The sequence below is a fragment of the Pezoporus flaviventris genome, unplaced genomic scaffold (assembly GCF_033815535.1).
Source record: "Pezoporus flaviventris isolate CSIRO_AGI_PZ_B2104156 unplaced genomic scaffold, CSIRO_AGI_Pfla_v1 ptg000002l, whole genome shotgun sequence".
NCBI classification, from domain to species: domain Eukaryota; kingdom Metazoa; phylum Chordata; class Aves; order Psittaciformes; family Psittacidae; genus Pezoporus; species Pezoporus flaviventris.
Window position 1 is genome coordinate 86,404,715 of NW_026892550.1, and position 18,711 is coordinate 86,423,425.

Below are 18,711 nucleotides of genomic sequence, written 5' to 3' on the forward strand. Positions count from 1 at the left end.
TAAAGCAGAGATAGGCAAGAAGATGGAAAGAAGGGAAGAGCTCATGATTCTCCTGAAGCAACACAGATATCCAAGAGTGATGTCAGTCCTCCACATATTCAGAAATGCCAGATGGGAACAGTGCTCATTGTGACCTCCCAGAATGTTTCCTTACAGAATAGGGACTGAGAGACCAGTGAATGGAAGGAGGGCCAATTACGAAATTTGCTTTATGTGCTCTGATGCTCTGGTTTATAGACTGATTCAATTTGCTTATTTATTATTGCTTAACCTGCTCTGACAGGAAACCCTTATGGTCTTTGTAGATACTATTGAATGGCTATCTCATTTCAATTCAGCAGATTCCTCTGCAGCCCTTACTGAAAGAAGCATTTGTTAAATTCATATATAGAACTAAAAAAGTGAATTGCAGCAGACACAACTACACCTCCAAAGAGTACTAGGGAGCTACACCACTGGCTCATAAACTGTCCCCACAGATGAAGTCTTTCTTCTGTTGAATTCCTTCCTTCGTAGAGGAATACATACATTTAACAGGGACTACAGCTTTGACATGTCAAAACAACGCAGCTAACACAGAACTGAAATCTTTAGCTACCATCATTTTTGATAGCCCAAAGGAAAAGGACCTTATGAACACTTGGAATTTTAAAGACATTCACCAAAATGCTTGAAAAGAAAACAGTAATATGCAATAGATAGCTTAGTGGTGACATTTATGGGTTTCATTTAACAATTGAAGAATAAAGTCGTGATTCACAAATTTAATTATGTCCCATCTATTCTTGGTGGTTATAGAACAATTCTGGGCTGGGTGGCTTTGTCCTTACAAAGAAACATTCCCAGCCCTCATTTTTATCATAAAACACAGCAAATATGCACAATGCACCACACAGCCAAGATTTTCAATGTGCTTCATTGCTGCTATTTGAAAACAAAAGCAAATCCTTAATGATTGATAATAGGACTGAAACTATGGGATTGTTGCTCATTCTAAATATAGGGTGGTGCTGTGCAATACAGGCAAAAAGAGTTAATTTATAACAAATCAGTTAAAGGCACAAAATTAATTCACAAGGCATTCGATATCGTTGTGGATGCTTTCATACGGGAGCAAAGAGGTTTCTACCTAACTGTGTGTCGGTAAGGATGTGCACAATAGAGAACAGTGCTGTGAGACACAGTGATTACTAAATAGGTCAGGTGAGAGATGAGAAGACAAAGTCTTACATTAAGAGCACAGGCAGTGCAGAGCAACTTTCCCATACACCCACACACAGTCAGCTCCTGTGAATATATGGATACATCCACACATGGGAGCATGCCAAAAATAAGGGATAGTCTCAGATCATGAGCCAAGCCACAACATTCAAGTGCCAGGCATTTTTCTCCTGAGGCGCCTGTTTTCCTGGCCACTTGCATCCAGCTTCCAGTTCTTTTTGTGCCCCTCTGAACAATGAAAAGAACTTTGTCCAGGATCTGTGGATACAGACTCTAATGCTGCAGTGATGAGCAGCAGTGCAATAACCCCAGGAAATCAGACATGTAGACAGTTGCTTCATATTCTGAACCAGTACTGTGGAAAGATTTTTGTTCTTAGCAACACCAACCAAAATCACATATGAGCAGGAGAAGGGTTCATAGATGCAGCGGTATTGCTAGCACGATTCTCTAATTAACTACAAGATTAGTAGTGATTTCTTAAGTCCTCATGAAATTAGCTATGGAATTTATAAACAAACAAATCTTCCACCTATTAACTGCCCATTATGCTGAATACCTAAACCTAGAACTCTTTAATACTATTGAGGACAGAAATGGAAGAAGCCTGAATATGCTGCATATGGCACCATGGAGAAAAAATAAAATTCAATTAACTTCCCCATTTATTGTTATGAAAGGATTCAATTTGTGATCTAAACACACTGATTAACCCACTCAAATCCCAAACAAAACAGCCTCAAGACAGATCATTAAGGTAAATGTAAATGCCACAAAAACTCATTCCAAGTCTGGCATACCTCAGGGGACTGGGGAGATTAGACACTGGGCTGTAAATGTTTAATGTAGCTAATAAAGGATCCTCACTACTGAAGATGTTATAAGAATGTCATTGTCCTGAGGGGTTCCACTGGTATTAGAAACCTGAAGGACCAAATAAATTCTTGGGACAGAATTCTAAAATATTCAGACATTTATATTAAAGATGTTTGGCTTTCATAGTATGGTTTTAATACAACCGAGTTTGTACAAAAGGATTTTCTTACTACACAAATCTAAGCCATGCGTCTCTTCAGATCCCTTTTATTCACTGCACCAACAAAACTAACCCTTCTTAGGTTTGTTGGTTACTAGATTTTTTTAGCACTAGTGATCCACTTTTAAAATCCTTATGTCAGAAGGTAAAACACAGTGGAGGTTATCAGACTAAACCAGACCACCTTTTAGAAGATAGTCATCCCCTTCAGGCTCTCAGTTACTTCTCCAATGCCCTGCCACAAAAAGGAAGAAGCTCTCTAATTCAGATGAAGAGAGAACTGATCAAAAACACCACACCAAAAAGAACAGGTTATAAAAAGAAAACTATAAAGAGCTGAGAATTGAAACTGGCAGGGAATGGATATTGGGACTAAGACCTGAAAGAAGAGGTCTGTCTGAACAATTAATAAGGATTTAGGATTAAGAAAAAGAATAGGAAGCAGAGCTGTGAGATCTATAGAAACAGACTAAGACAGGCAGGAAGATCGTGTGTGGGATGAGACAGCCAAAGGGGACAACCGGGACTGAAAAGGTAAGAGGAAAACAAATCAGAAAAGTGATAAGAAAAGGAAATGGGAGAAGTCCAATATGCACAGAAAATCTCACAGAAAACACAAAGTATAGCATGATTTCCTGGAAAGTCTGAAATGGAACCTAATGTTCTTGTGTCTTCAAACTTCTCTAAGGTAAATATGTATTTAAATTTTTTTAGAATAGTGTCCATCTCTTCTAGCTTAAAGCAGACCACAAATTTAGAGACGACAGTTTCCCTACTAGCTCAAAAGACAGAGGACTGATTGTGTTGAATGTAGATATGCACTATGTGGTGTCAAGAGAGAGCAAATTTAGATTAGGTATCAGGATAAAAGTTCTTCCTGCTGAGGATGGTGAGACACTGGCCCAGGTTGCACAGAGAAGCTGCAGCTGTTCCATCCCTGACAGCATTCAACGACAGGTTGGATGGGGCTTGGAGCAACCTGGTCTAGTGGTAAGAGTCCCTGCCCATGGCAGGGGGTTGGAACTGGGTGATCCTTAAGGTCCCTTTCAACACAAACCATTCTACAATTCTACTATAACTCAAAGATATGAGATGACATTTAAAGGGTCCAGATTTACTCTTTCCACCAAACCTAGGCAAAGACATACCCTGTTAAACAGATGTTACTATGACTACGAAATCAAGACCTCAAAGTTAGAAAAAGCCAAGATTAAAGTTGCCTATTTTAGCACCTATGTGTATATTCATTCAATTAAAGGCTACTACCTTTAATTATCCAACCACATCCTGTTTTTTCTTCTGTTGGACTTCTGTGTCTTTCTAATCTTTAAGAGAAAGAGAGAGATTTTGTGTGTGTGTCAAAGTGAGAAATGTGATCGACTGTGCTCTCTGGACAAAGCCCACAAGGTCTCATCCATAAAAAGGCAAAAAGATATATGTCCTTCGACACAAGCAATGCCTTTGGCACCTTCTTCTTTGGTATCGTCGTTTCTGTTTCAGTTACAAATATTTATCAGTGGTTTGCATCTACATACACCAGCATGAGAACCTGGGAGCTCAGTGGCAACAGTTTCCAGTATTTAAGTCACTCCTGACTTCTAACCCTCTTGGTTTCGTTTTGCTGGGTGGCTTTAAGCAACCCATCTAACCCTCTCAATTTCAGAACTTATTAAATCATTGTGACAGAATCATTGTGACAGAGAAATGCATGAACTGGTGCTTCCTTTACAAGATGGAAGAGAAGGTTTGCAGCTACACAACCTATCTCACCTAAATCCATCCGGATCAAAGTTGCTTCCTGAAATAAGCACATGAACTTAGGTGGCTAATCTTCGGTGTCCTGACTCCATCTGCTAATTCAGGTTTCCTTCATCATACCACCTAGCAGAAGGTCTTATGATTTGGTCTGCCCTTTACATTATGGGTATTCGGGATGTAAATACCAAGTCCTCAGTGCTAGCCTTTCTTTATTTATCTAGTGATATAAAGAAATCATATGGTGTATTCTCCAAATTAACTTCTCCTATCAGATCCCTGAGCTTTAAAGAAACAGAGCACATTCTGTAGGTCAAAGGTTTCATAAGCTCAAAATGATCCAGCAATGTCATGCTTGCAGCCTAGAAAGCCAACCATATGCTGGGCTGCATGGAAAGCAGAGTGGCCATGTTGCAGGAGGTGATTCTCCCCCTCTACTCTGCTCTTGCAGACTGCATCTGCAGTCCTGTGTTCAGCTCTGGGGTCTCCAACATAAGAGGGACATGGACCTGGAGCAAGTCTAGAGGAGCATCATGAAGATGATCAGAGGGCTACAGCAGCTCTGCTGTGAGGACAGTCTGAGGGACTTGGGGTTGTGCAGCCTTCCAGTACCTAAAAGGAGCCTGCAAGAAATCTGGAGAGGGACTTTTTCCAAGGACATGTAGTGATAGCACAAAGTGAAATGGCTTCAAGATGACAGAGAGTAGATTTATACTGGATATTAGGAAGAAATTCTGCACAGTGAGGGTGGTGAGGCACTGGAACAGGTTGCCCAGAGAAGCTGTAGCAGCGTTCAAGGCCAGGTTGGATGGGGCTTTAAGCAACCTGGTCTAGTTGAAGTTGTCCTTGCCTGTGGCAGGAGGTTTGGAACCACGTGACCTTTCAGGTCCCTTCTAACACAAACCAATTCTATGATTCTATGGTTCCCAGACTGTGGTAAGGGCATCACTGGTATGAGGAAGCTACAGTATCTCTGCACCTGTACACATCCCAAATTACAAGCTAGACACTCCATGTACTTGATAAGAACTCCTAGGATGACTCCAAACCCCTCAGATAACCCACTGAAATTCAAAGGTAGACACACATGCATTATAGATATCTGACTAGATACAATCACAGGGAGAGACAAGAATTCAAGGTTAACATCATGTCGTCCTACACCACTCACCCACCCACAAAACAAGGAGGTTGCAGATAAAAGGATTTTTAGATTACAGATAGTTCAATTGTTATACACGTGAAACAATGTTTTCTTCAAAAATTGCATTTTAATCTAGTGTACAATTTTATTCAAGAGGAGATAATGGACAGCTGCATCTGTGTAAAAGAAAGTGTGGGAAACCTGCAGCTGTTAGAGCTGAGAGCTATTTCTCAGTTGGGTATGTCATACCCACTGCAGTTGGGTATGATTTGTCCTTAATCTTAGTAATATTGAGCAAACTAAGATTGTTCTGCAAGCAAGGGCATATAAAACAAGAAATTAAAAGCAGTGAAAAATGACATATTCTATTTTAAGTAAAACAGCTGTGCTGTTAGTGCTGATGGTGAGCTATTTCACCACTCCATCTTCATGGTGCAAATGTACAATAGTGTTGGCAAGAAGGACTGCAAAGGGTTGAAGGCTACATGGTCACTAACTTGTTTATGGTTGTTGGTTTGCTGGTTCAATTGTTTTGGGGTTTTTTAGTTTGATTAGTTCCTGCACATGCTTCCATTGTCAGGAATTTCTAAGTAACTTTTGAAAGGGGATAATAGAGTGTCAAACAGAAAGATTTTGCTATTTTAAAAATAACTCAATTGCTTCCCCACGGTGCTGCTTTGGATCACACTTTCATGAAATAAGAGGGAATCAGAGAGAGTGCACAGAACATATGCAGGCAAGAGAGATGAAATTACATGCTGTCCATCTAGAAAGAGAAGTCCAACTCACTTTTTGAATATGATAGTCTTGGTTATGGTTATGTAATGTAATGTACAACTATCATACTGGGTAGAAGTGGTGAAGCAGGTACAAGTGCCTGAGGCATGTATAGGGAGGTGTTAGAGAAGACAACTGCATTTGCAGAGAAGAACATCACAACATAACTAAAATGCTAGCATATATCTCTTTCTCAAAAGGGTGCATGAAAGCATTCACCCCTCCTTGCCAAAGGATCAATAAGCATCCACTGTACCATCATCAGTCATCCCACAGCCAATACTGAGATGTTGACAGAAGAAAGAATGAAGGAGAAAGAAGAAGCATGGGGGAGGGAAGAAAGGGTCAATTCAGAAATGGCATCTTGGTTAAGTGCCAGCTGCAGTGACAAGGAAAGTAGAAAGCAACAGAAGGAGAATGGGTTAGAATAGTTGTGCCCTTCAGGGGACAAAATGACATTCTTTAATAGCTCAGGAGGCTTTCAAAATGAGGTGTCTACCTCCAGCAGAGCAAAGATTAATCTTGATGGAACAGTTTGTATGATGAGTTGTAATATGTCAGTAAGTGCAATTTTAGGTGAAGTGGTTGATAGAATCAAATCAGTATTTCAAGGAAACAAGGGGAGTGAAATGTATTTACTGATGGTTAAAATTATACAGATTATTACACTGATGTCAGAGCTTTCCAAACTCTGTTATGGAGACATGAAACATGTAAAAACGATAATAGCGCCTTTGTAATTTTTCTGTCAGGGACAACTCATTGCTAACTGGCTTATTTTTCCTGCTCGGATTGCTGTGAGATTCTGGTTTAGTTTTCACATTATTTAGGAAGATAGAAGTGGTTTTAATCCTGTGGACAGGGAATGAATAGTAAATATAGTATTCGAGAATTCAGTTGTACATAATCTGCCAAAGGCTGTAAAATATGTAAACTGAGTCTCTGTAAACAAGCATCTAGTGAGACATACATGGACCTGAGAGCTACAGTCATGATGAAATAAGTTAACCACACTTACAGGAACAGGCCAGCAGAAGTGCTCTTGTATTTTGCTAGTGCACCAGTATTATCTGCATTTAAACTTTCAATTCAGACTGACAAAACTTCAGTTGTTCACCTGACATGCAAATTTATTCATTTTCACTCCCCCCAAAATATCTTTCTTTGACAAAGAAAAGAGAGTTGCTTCTCCTCCCTCAGCACATCCCTCCTTCTCTCTTTATCGAGTAACTTTCAGTGACAATGCTCCATGGAATGATTTGCTGATTAGGACATAGAACATTTATTTCATATAAGTATTAAGCATATGATAGACCCAGCCAGGTACTAATCCATAGGCCTACCACCAGAAGGTCGTTTAAAATGTACCCAATTAGCTGTGTCAGAGACTTACTGCAAATGACCTGCCAATGCCCAAAGGCAATCATTTTAACTCTTGGTGGACAAACATCTACTTTTTCAATGAAAACTTCTTCAGCACACACCCAGCACATGAAAAAATGTCTGAGAAACCTAAAGCCAAATCTCAGATGCACTAGGTCATTCTCTGGCATTTTTTTTTATCTCATCATTGTTATGCTTTTTTGCAGCTGACAACAAATACACATTTACAACTGCAGTGAAAACAGTTGTAAAAAGGTGTATATTTTGTGTCAGACTATGTAAATGGCTTTGAAATACAAAAAAAAACATACACCAATTTTACATCCATAGTGAGGATAGATGAGGATAGTTCTCTTCAGATGGGAAACCATAGGAAGAACCATAAAATAAACAAGGTTGTTTTTGATAGAGTTGGGTAGATGTGGGTTCAATGTAGCCTGAAATCTACTCAAGGTCAAGCTCTCAATTTAAACTTGAAGATTCTTCTCCAGTGAGCCATAAATCTCATTCTTCTCAGTCCAGTGATGAAGGTTTTAATTGTTTTAACTATGAGCAAAAATCACTAACAGAAGCTTCATTAAAGGCTGTTAGAACCTACACTAAAATCTAAGCCATTTCAGTTCTTTTGTCGGAAGGTGAGCTGGGAGAATAAGCAGGGGTGGGACTAAAGGAGTGAAACTGAAACAGTTTAACTGTCTTTCAATAGTAAGATAAGCAAACCAGTTAAAAGGATTGTCATCCTGTAATTACCAGAGTGCTCTGTATTACAGAGGGAGCTGAAGCTTTGTTGCACAACAAACTGTTATGCTTGTAATTTTATATGAATAATGAGCCAGATGCATGAACAAGACTATTAAATTGTTATCACTGGCAGCCGTGTCCCTCATTGATTAATGACTCTGTGTGTCACCAAGGAAAGGAACTCCATTTTTAAGTGTGGATTGTCATCATCAGTGTTGCCAGAGCAACCACTGTCTGCTTTTGACTTACCCCTGTACGTGGCAATTAAACCATTACATGAGGAAACAAACAGCGATTATTCTCTTTAACAGAAAGCTGTTAAAGAATAAAAGACTGAGGAAACCAGATTTGTTTCCCAAGATAAACGCACCTGAGCAAGAATCACATTCAAGGTCAGAGCACACGCTTAATATGAAATTTATCATGGTCCCACACATTGGTTCAAATTTGATGCTAATCATAACAATCTGGAACAGTTTTATACACTTGCAGAAGAACCAACAGAAAGACATGAATGAACAAATATCCACAGGTGTTAAACCCACTTATTTTACAGTGAATAAAACCAATTTATAGAACACATAGTTAAGAAAACAGTTGAACTGTCTATATATGCTCTTTATACAGAGACTATTTATAAAGAGAGAATACATATGTACATAAGCACAAATAGATGAACAAACACTCCAAAATGTATGCTTGACCCTGTGCTTGTTTTTTTTTTTCTTGTTACTTATTTTGTTTTGGTGGGGTTTTGGTTAATGCAAGATTTATACAGAATGTTCTACCAAAAGCAGCTACAACCTAGCTTCTTCAAACTTACAAGCTTCTCGGAGTTTCTCCTTGTCATAATGTAGCCCCTCATATTCTTGTAAATTGATCCTGTTCACTCTGATCCGCAGGCGATCTGGGATGGAATGAGGACTGCAAGAGAAGAAGAAAGCTTCTTAAACAAAGTGTTCCATTGAAGAGCAAAACAAAAACAGGTTATGAAGTGATTTTAACGTTTTCTGAACATTATAATGAGAGAGGAAAAAAGCAAGCCTCTTCAAGGTTGGGCCAAGTCCTCATCACGCCCATCGCTGCATTTGAGATTATGACTGCCCACTGTACAACAACACAGACATTACACCTTAAGTGATAAGATAGCATTTGCTGTATGTGTGGTCTGGAATCGCAAAGGTTTTTCCTGATTTCTCTAATCTCCATATACCTACCCCTCCCCTCTGCAGTTTGCCTTTTTGTGCATCCCTTGGCCCCTACCACAGCCAGTAGATGTGCCAAGCTGTGGTTCAAGACACAGATGCTTTCTTGGGAACTCTCTCAGGACAACCATTCTTCTGCCCATGAGAACATCCACCCTCATTCCTGGAGGATCGTTATTCAGCATCTCTGTTCTGGGAAACAGGCAACAGAAATGTGGCAAAGAACTGGAATTCCAGAGTAGTGAGTCCAACACGTAGAACCCAGCAGGACTTTCAAAAGCAAGTAACAGTACAGGAACCTCATTTCTACATAATTCAGCCAGATCTAGATACCTCAACTGTCTATATAATTTTGAAGCACTCAATAGGTCCCTATGTATAAATTTAAGCATCAATATATTGATAGAAAATTGCCCTGAAAAGCTTTGTTTTGATTTCATTATGGCTTCCACCTTGTAACTAACTTATTATTTCATTTCTTAAGTTTAGTTGAATACTATGTAAATTAACTTAGCCACATTTGAATGTTTGACTTTTAAAGAAAGACGGATAACCTGTGTATTATAATGCACATGATAAATGTCTGTCCCATAAGAATTGGCCCCTGGGTCAGTTAAAATTCTATGCTTCCAGAAAAGGTTGTCCATTTTCTCTGTTTTAATCTAGTTGGTAACAGAATTCTGCCAGTGGTATTACTGCCTAATACACACACTGCCTTTAAAAGTTAAAATGTGCACTGTCATAAATATGCATATTCACTTCTTTGTCTCAATTTTAAAATATTTGACCTACAGCACTTGCACTGTTAATGCAGGACAGGCCACATCTCACAAATGAAAACTTTTTTTTTCTTTTTAGACAAGTGAGCAATTTTTTTTTTTTGCTAGAAAATACTGCAGACCTGACAAAACACATGGTTTGCGGCCATCTCTTGGTAGAGCCTCTGGGACTGCAATTAGCAATTATTTCAGTGTTACCTTATTGCATGCTTTCTCTCTGTTGGTATAAACAGCTCTGTCTCATCTGAACAGATGAAAATAAAGATTGAAAATCAAGTCCCAGTTAGAAAAAGCTTTATTGGCACAAGTGGTCTTTGCCAAAAAAAGTGATAAGGATAAGGAATTGAGGGTGCCTCCAAACCTGGAGTGCAAGACAGCCCACTGGAAGGAACTACACTGAAGAAATTCCCATTCTGAACGGGAGTTTTTATATTAGTGATGAAAAGGAACCTAAGATATACAAAGAATAGCCTAGAAGAAATCATAAATAATGAAAAATGAATACTTAACAGTGAGGGCAAGATTGACACACTCAGAACCATATGAACCGTATAGGCTACCAAATGTTTTCCCTATCCTGCCAGGGACTATTGTGTTCAAATGCCCCAAGGTATCAGAAAACTGTCCATATTTAAGACAAGCTTTTACAGTCTGATGACAGACACCTGGGGTGGTAGCTTCCAGAACAGCTTCAGGAGGCAGTTTTAACCCAGGTGCCATGATGTCATCCTATGAAAAGGCACTCCCCATCTGCAGGCTCTATTGCTGGCTCAGCAACTCGGAGAAGGTAAGTGCCTGCAAATGGAGGGGAAAGGTGGATAGATAGAACAAGAACATAATTGCACCGAGTCTGACACTTTATTTCTCTTCTTTTTAAAACAAGATTGAATGTCACATCACTGGCTGAAGAAATGAACATAGTCTGGGGAACTATGTTCCCTTCCAAATTCTATAAAATGCAAGTTTCAAAAATGAAAATCACAAGAGATTTTATTTTTAGCCAAGAAATAACAAGAAAATGTTTAAGTCAGAAAACCCAGGAATTTAACTATGTAGTCTTTGTCTGAAGGGAGAAAAGAAATTCACTGCATGTAGTACGGCTCCTGAAAACAGACCGACAGTCCTGAAAAGTGGAGTCTTTTATGCACTGGTACAAGACAGGAAGAAGCTATGTTGCTTTTCCCATAATGTTCTGCCACTGCACATTAGATGAAGGTAGCTCAGTCTTCCAGCTACACAACCTGGAGATTGTTCATAGCTTCCTGTTCACAGATTGTTAACAGTTCACAGATTCCAGATTGTTGTTAGCTTCTAGTTCACAACCTCGGCATTGTTGGTAGCTTCCAGTTCACAACCTGGGGATCCTTGGTAGGTGTCAGGAAGGGACTGCTTGTAAACTACTTTTTTTATTTATTTGCAAATACTCTTTGTCAGAATACAGTTGTTGGTTGACATTATGTTATGTCTCACTAAATTCTATTACTTATTCAATACAGCTTTGGCTCTACAATTCACTGTATGAGTATTGATTCCTTGTGATATCAGACTGGCAATTAACACCAAGGGATGTTGTCCTCACCATCCAGCTAATGAACTTGTTCACTCACAGAATTTGTGAGTACCATACAGAGATCTATCCAGTGCAGCTGAGCAAAATGCTTCCACTATCAATACTTCTGTAGTTTTCACAGATACTGTATAATAATCCATATTATTATACAAATCACAAAATTTATCTTGTTCAAACTCAGCATATTTAGAAACCACAAAGATTAAGTGCATAAGCGTGTCCATGTAAAAGCTAATAATAGTGAGATGAATGTCACTGAAAGCAAATATTAGTACCGCATTAATAGAAATGCATATTTTTAAACAGTGTATAAAACAACTTGCTCAATTACAGTGAGAGGAAGAAAAGCTTTCCAGATACAGCAGCAGATAATTTATTTATAAATCTGGGGAGATTGCTGAACTGCAATTCAATCTAAAATATTTAACTTTTTTTACACCTATTATTCTTCAAAACAGTGTATTACATAGTCAATGAAAAGTCATTTAAAGTATAAGTGAATTAATTCCATTACCTCCTAAAGAATCTAATTAAGAACCTCATTCCTCAAACTCACCAATCCACAGAATTACATCCTAAAGGTCATATACCCCATGGGACCATAAATACAGATTGGGGTCAGTTGAAATGTTCTGTTCATTCATGTTGATTAGGTATAATGGTTTCATTTAAACACAAACCTAAATATCAATCTTCTCAAATCAGCAGCACAGACAGGGTAGTTTACCACACTGAATTTTATCTGATGAACTTTTGATTGGCATGGACCAGCAGTGCACATTCAAGGCATTATGAAATAAGAACCCAAATGAGCCTTGTAAAGAAGCTATGCACATTATTTAGTTGGAATAAACTATGAAAGATTTTACAGAGATGTCATGAGGTCCCCTCCAAATTATTCCACACATTAAAAAAAAATTATTTCAGTAATAGAGAATTATTTTCTTGCCCTTTTCAGTTGCAAAATGGCTGAACAGCACAAAGAAATTGCACTATTTCCTATCAGTAAAACAACATTTGACTTTTCCACGAGAATACATATTACCACCTAGATACTGAATTATTCCTATTGTAAAGTAAAATGCATGCTTTCTGGAAATTCTTAAAACTTGCAGGCATTCATTAACATAAATCATAACTTAATTTTGATGGGTTTTCCTGTGACAAGATATCCGTTCCATGGTACACCAGATTACACATCAGAATCAGAGCCACACTTTTTACTGGGATAGGTCTTAGAAAGTGAAAGTAGGTCTTAGAAGGTGAAGACCTTTTAACAACACCCACCACCCTGCTGGAAAGTGCTTACCAAAGAAGAGATATGAGTTTGTTTCCCTCCTATGCCTGAACTATAGCATTTTAGGGATTCTAGAAATGTTACTATCACCACCACCACCCCCAAAAAAAAACACAAACAACCAAAACATCCAAACCTAAAAACACAGAGCTTTGACAGGAAAAAATGAGGAGGGCTTGCTTTCTTTTTTTAAAAATCACTTTCATTCTACCACTTGTGGTTCAAACCCCTAGAAGCAAAGCTACACTTACCTATTCTGAAACCCCCAGCAGATGATGATCTGCCTTCACTCACTAAGAAAACATACTCAGCTTTTGATGAAGCTGTGACTTCCTCCTCTCACCCCTATTAATCATGCAGGAACAAGCAATCTAGAATCCAGCCTACTCATTTGGAGTAAAGCTCGTTTTCCTAGGAAACATGCTCCTGCCTCCAGTCACCCAGGAAAAAAAAAGCAGGCAGAGCAAGCCTGAGTCCTGCCTAAGGCTTGACACTTCTGCACAGCAACCTGATAACATTTCTGCCCTGCCACCAGATTGATTCATTGATTCAACTGGGAAGATAGACTTTTAAATTATACAAGCCCTAATCCCTATATGAATAATTTATGAAACCATTTCTTATGCTTTGTGTTTGCGTAGAGAAAGAAAAGAATAGTAATAAACAGTCCAACAACTCTACAGAATCCAGCAACAAATTTCTGATGGATCTTCTAGCATACAGCCTGCGCCAACTTTCAGGCATATAGATTTTAATATGATTCAGTAAGCAGAAAAGGAAAAGGAAATCTTCTATTTCCCCTCCCTCGCAAAAGATAAACTTTAGAAAAAAATCACATTCCTCTGAGGCACACTTGAAATGACAGATAATGAATCACCTATCTCCTACAGAAGAAGAAAACATCCAAAGTTAATTAAATGTACCAGTGTTTAGAACAATTGTAAAATGGAAAGCAGCAGCCAGAGGACAAAAGAAATTTACCTCACTTTTGAGATTGCATTGGCAGAGCTTGGAAATGATACATTAAAAATTAGTATGGCTTTGACAACATATACCCACTTAAAACATAAGAACTGCCACAACAAAGCAGAATCATCCAGCCACTTCATGGACAAATTTCAGTGCTCCATAAAAGTCCACTGCTGTTTTAAGGCAAAGCTCTTGGTAAGCATTTTACTTACAAATTACCCCTAAAAATAAAAGCTCAACCACATATTCTTTTTTCTTCCATTTGATAACTGTTATCCTAGATAAACCAGGCTAACCCAACTGTAATGAACCTTTTTGTACTTTCCCACCGCAAGTGTTTGAGCGTTTTGCTGTCTAAAAGCTAGACGCACACATAAACATAAAATGTGCTGAAGTGCCAGGTAGAATCCTGGTCTTTGCTATCTTTCTCCTTCTCCATGCTAGCTGTAGTTCTTTCACACAGTGGATTCTCCAATAATAATGATCCCACTTAAACAGAAGCCCACATGTTAAACCAGAAAAACTGACAAAAAAGATGCGACTCAGTTCCCTGTAATTCATGCAGTGGTGAAAAGGAAGAAGATATACATAAACATTTTCATCCTTAACTACATATTTGAAGAATAGCTCACTCTCTAACACTTTCCCCCTTATGCCTTGCCTCCTACATTTTGTATTAGACTCTCCACCTCTAGACAATACCCAGATTCAGTTGATTCTGTTTGGCATTTGGATCTCTAAAAGCAGAAGTTTATTTGTTATTATGGTTTTGATAGTCACACAGATTTTATATGCATACTCTGCTGCAATCATTACCCTGTAAGCTCTACAAGAGAGTACTATTTACTAATAAACATAATTTATTCATATTTTGCAATTAAAACTTAAAAAAATAATAATCACATCATATCTACAGTGCTTATTCCACTTGTAAAAGGATGACAGGAGCTGTGCAAGTTAATTATGTTTTGTTTTTCAAATGGTAATTTTTCTCAGAACTCCTTTGCATCAACTATACGCTATGCAAAAGTACTCTCACATGTGCACCCTCGTGCATCCTTCTCATCTCTGAGCATCCAGCTGGAAAATGCAAGTCTTTACCTTCCTTTTAAAAGAGCCTCAATTAAAAATACCACACTTGTATTTAGTTATGCATCTTGTGTAAACATTTGAAATGGATTACACTATAGTTCAACCGTCTCTGCAATAAAGACCATATGTGCCTAATACCTTTGGCTGCCCCAAATTCCCATGCATATCCTGCTGCAGAAAACCTGAAATGTATCTGAGATAGGCTGTATCCATCACCAGGTCTCAGCAGAATCTGCCTGGCTGTTCAGTACTAACTGGAACATAGGCTCTTTTCAATGTTGTTCAAAAAAAAAAAAGAACATTTCAATCTCAAAGCCATCATAATCTAAATCAAATTTCCCTAATACCTCATGGGTTCTTATTTTAATTTGCCAGACTCATTAATTGGCAAACGCAGTGCAGCAGCATGTTTAATCTATTTTTACAGATTTTAAGATACAGAACATCTTTGACTTACAAATTAGTTTGGGGCTCACAAGTCTCTCTCTCTGCCTTATCCTGACAGCTGATATCAAATGGGACATTCAAATGAACTATATCAAAACTTGAAGGTCATTTTCCAAGGGATATCCCTCAACTTGGGAACAATACCCATTCTCCCAGATGCACAGCTTAATGTTGTGTGCAAGCAACAAGGCTTATCTTTTTTCTAGAGGCATGCTTAGCTACTGGATCACTGAGAGAAGTCGTTTTTATTACTTCCTGCTGCTCAGCAGAGTACAGCAAATAAGACCCCAGGATAAGGCAAAATGAGCTGTAAATCTTTCCTTGTTTGTAAAACAACAATGAGGAACTTGCAGCTTTCTGAAATTTCACATAATTGTAGAATAGTTGAGGTTGGAACAGACCTCAGGAGGTCATTCGCTACACCCCCCTGCTCAAGGAAGGAATGCTTACAGCAGGCTTCCCAGGACCATATCCAGGCAACTGTTAAGTATCTCTAATGATAGAGATTCCACAACCTGTCTGTACAACCTGTGCCAGTGCTCGGTCACTTGTACAGTAAAACCATTTCTCCTGATGTTCACAGAGAATCTGTGCTTTATTTGTGCCCATTGCCTCTTTTCCTATGGCATGGTATTGGTGAAAAGAACCTGGTCCTGTCTTCTTTATGAGCTTCCTTGGGACACTGATGAAGTGTTTGACTGACCTGAGCTTTCTCCAAGCTAAACATTTCCAAATCTCTCAGTCTACCCTCATAAGAGGAATGCACTTCAGTCACCTTCACCACCCTTTACTGGACTCTCTCCAGTAGATTCATGTCTCTCTTGTACTGAGGAGCCCAGAACTGGACCCAGTACTCCAGGTGTAGCCTCACCAGTGCTTTTTAGAGGGTAAGGATCATCTCTCTTGATCTACTGACAACACTCCTAATGCAGCCTAGGATACTGTATTATCATACTTTGTCACAAGTGCGCATGGATTTTTGCTGACTCATGGTCACTTGGGTGTCCACCAGACCATCAGATCCTTTTGTGCAAAGTTGAAATATGCTCTTTAACCAGTTTTCACAAATAACTTCATGTTTGTTGAACATTTGTGAGCCATCTATTGCATGTGCTCAGTCTTTTGAATACATAAGTTTTGGTGGGTTTTCTTTTTACATTTACCACTGACTTTCTTTTATGATAGAGTAGGAATCATTCTCGGAATTAAGTATCTGCTCAGAATACCTGAATTTATAGTTCTGAAATTTGATATTTTCCAACATGTATTTCAAATTCATTCTTTGATAATCCTAACCCATTTGAAAAGATGTCCGTCATAAGAGTGGCAAAGCAAGAAGACAAAAGGGATGCCAACACAAACCAAAATGTGGGTTTTGACTGAATAGTAAACCCAGTGTTTTTAAAGACAATTACACTGCCTTGGTTGACATATTATCTCAAGCTGGGGTTTTTGTTTGGGTTTTAAAAAAGGCACTACGTTCTTGAGTAATTTAGCTGCTACCTAGCAAGTTAGTACAGTGAAGGTGCTGACCGTCAAGACCTTGCCAAGGTGGATAGGGGAGGGTCTATCTTCAATGCAGCTGCAGCCAGTGTCACACCACTCCTCTGAGATGGGGGACTCCATCTCATCTCTGGGGATCAGCTCCATCAGCTTGTGGCTGAGTTTGTTCACAGTATGTTTTTGACTAAAACTGAAGGACAGAAAGCTCTGATCACAACTGTTACTGGTGCCTGGCACTTAACTTCAGACCTGCCTGTGGCTATGGATTTGTCTGGCAACCTGGACTCTTGGCTGAACTTCGTCACCATCACCAGACATGCCCTGCTCCTCATCTTACTTGGGTACTGTAGAATTATGCCTTTCCTGGTAAGGCCACTGTCATGTGCCTATCGTGCTATCACCTGAAGTTCTGCTTCCCATTTGTCACTGGAAATGGTTGAATCACAAACAAGGTAACAGGAAAAGAAAAGCCCAACCTATGAACTTTGAAAGTAAGAAAAAGCCAGGTACTCACACAGTGAAGGAATCAGGGGGAGCTGAGACTCTTCTCAGGTCAACGGACTGCACTTTATGAATACTATAGGCAGCAGGAAATGAGTGGCCAGTAGAAAGGCAGCACACAGTGTGGACAGACAAGGAAAAAGAGAGGTGGGGGAGAGAGAAAGAGTAGAAGAGAAGAAAGAAAGAGAAGACATACAACATTTAAACAGAAACAAAAGGAATGTGTCACATAAAAGTTGAATGAAGACACATGCAGAACTCCAAGTTCACACTAGGAAGCCAGGAGCAACAGAAGACATGCAAATGGAGAAAATCACTGCTACATGACACATAAGAGCTTTCTAGACACAAGTGATGAGGACCAATGAGAAACTACACACACTGCTATACAAGGAAGACAAGGAGCCCCAGGATTTTTTTCACAGGCATTGAAAAATTTTGAGGCAACATACTTTGGAAGCAGGTCCAGAAATGAAAACAAACATCAAAGCCAATATCTGACTGGATGGAATTGTCTCCAAAGGCTAGCCGACTTTAGTTAATGTTTAAGAAAAATAAAATACCCTTACTGAAGATTTTGTATCCGCAATGGCAAATTGCTGTCTCCATTCTTCTTCCATGTACCTTAGGGAAACATGTATTTTACATATAGTGACTCCCAAGACTCCTTTAGTGTTTATACTCAAATGGTCTCTTTGCTCCTCTCAAGTATATGGAAAATGTTTTATTTATAAGCTCTTCCTTCTTCTTTCCGTTCCATTATGTGGAACATTCTTTCTCAACCAAAACTAAAAGCCAGTGAAACCAGAATACTGTTTTTTGTGGTTCAGAAAGTGATCATTAACTGAAACCTACTGAGAAGCATATTAAACTGTAGTTTCTAATCAGAAAAAGACTCCTGGAAAAAAACTGAGCCACAACTGTTCTTATTCCATGTACATTTTGTTTATAGCTCATAAGAACCACATTGTTGGCTTGATCACAGAAAACCAGCTATATGTTGTCTCTTTCACATGTTACCTTGAGCAATAGGGAAGAATAGGAATGACATCTTAGCCAGCAAGTATTTTAAAGGAAGGACAATAAGAACATAATTCACTCTTCTGCAGAAAAAAAAAAAAAAAGTTTCTGCTGACCTGAATGTAGCAAAAAATTTCTTTTGCTGGTACAAATAGAAAAGACATATGAGAAAAGACACCCACATTTTTTTCTGCACAACCCCACTATCTTCCTTGTTTTAATCCATAACCAAGTGTGAGCATCATCACCTTGTCCTATATATTCCTTGCAC

At 38.8% G+C, this 18,711-nt stretch overlaps 1 protein-coding gene across 5 annotated transcripts in view; it reads right to left on the reverse strand.

The window, feature by feature from the left end:
* DGKI (diacylglycerol kinase iota) overlaps nt 1-18,711 on the reverse strand; it is a 206,246-nt gene that overhangs the window by 61,583 nt on the left and 125,952 nt on the right. For all 5 annotated transcript variants that reach the window (XM_061444897.1, XM_061444894.1, XM_061444893.1 and 2 more), the window contains one exon: nt 8,881-8,981. In XM_061444897.1, the coding sequence (XP_061300881.1) occupies nt 8,881-8,981 (101 nt within the window). The remainder of the gene's footprint in view (nt 1-8,880; nt 8,982-18,711) is intronic.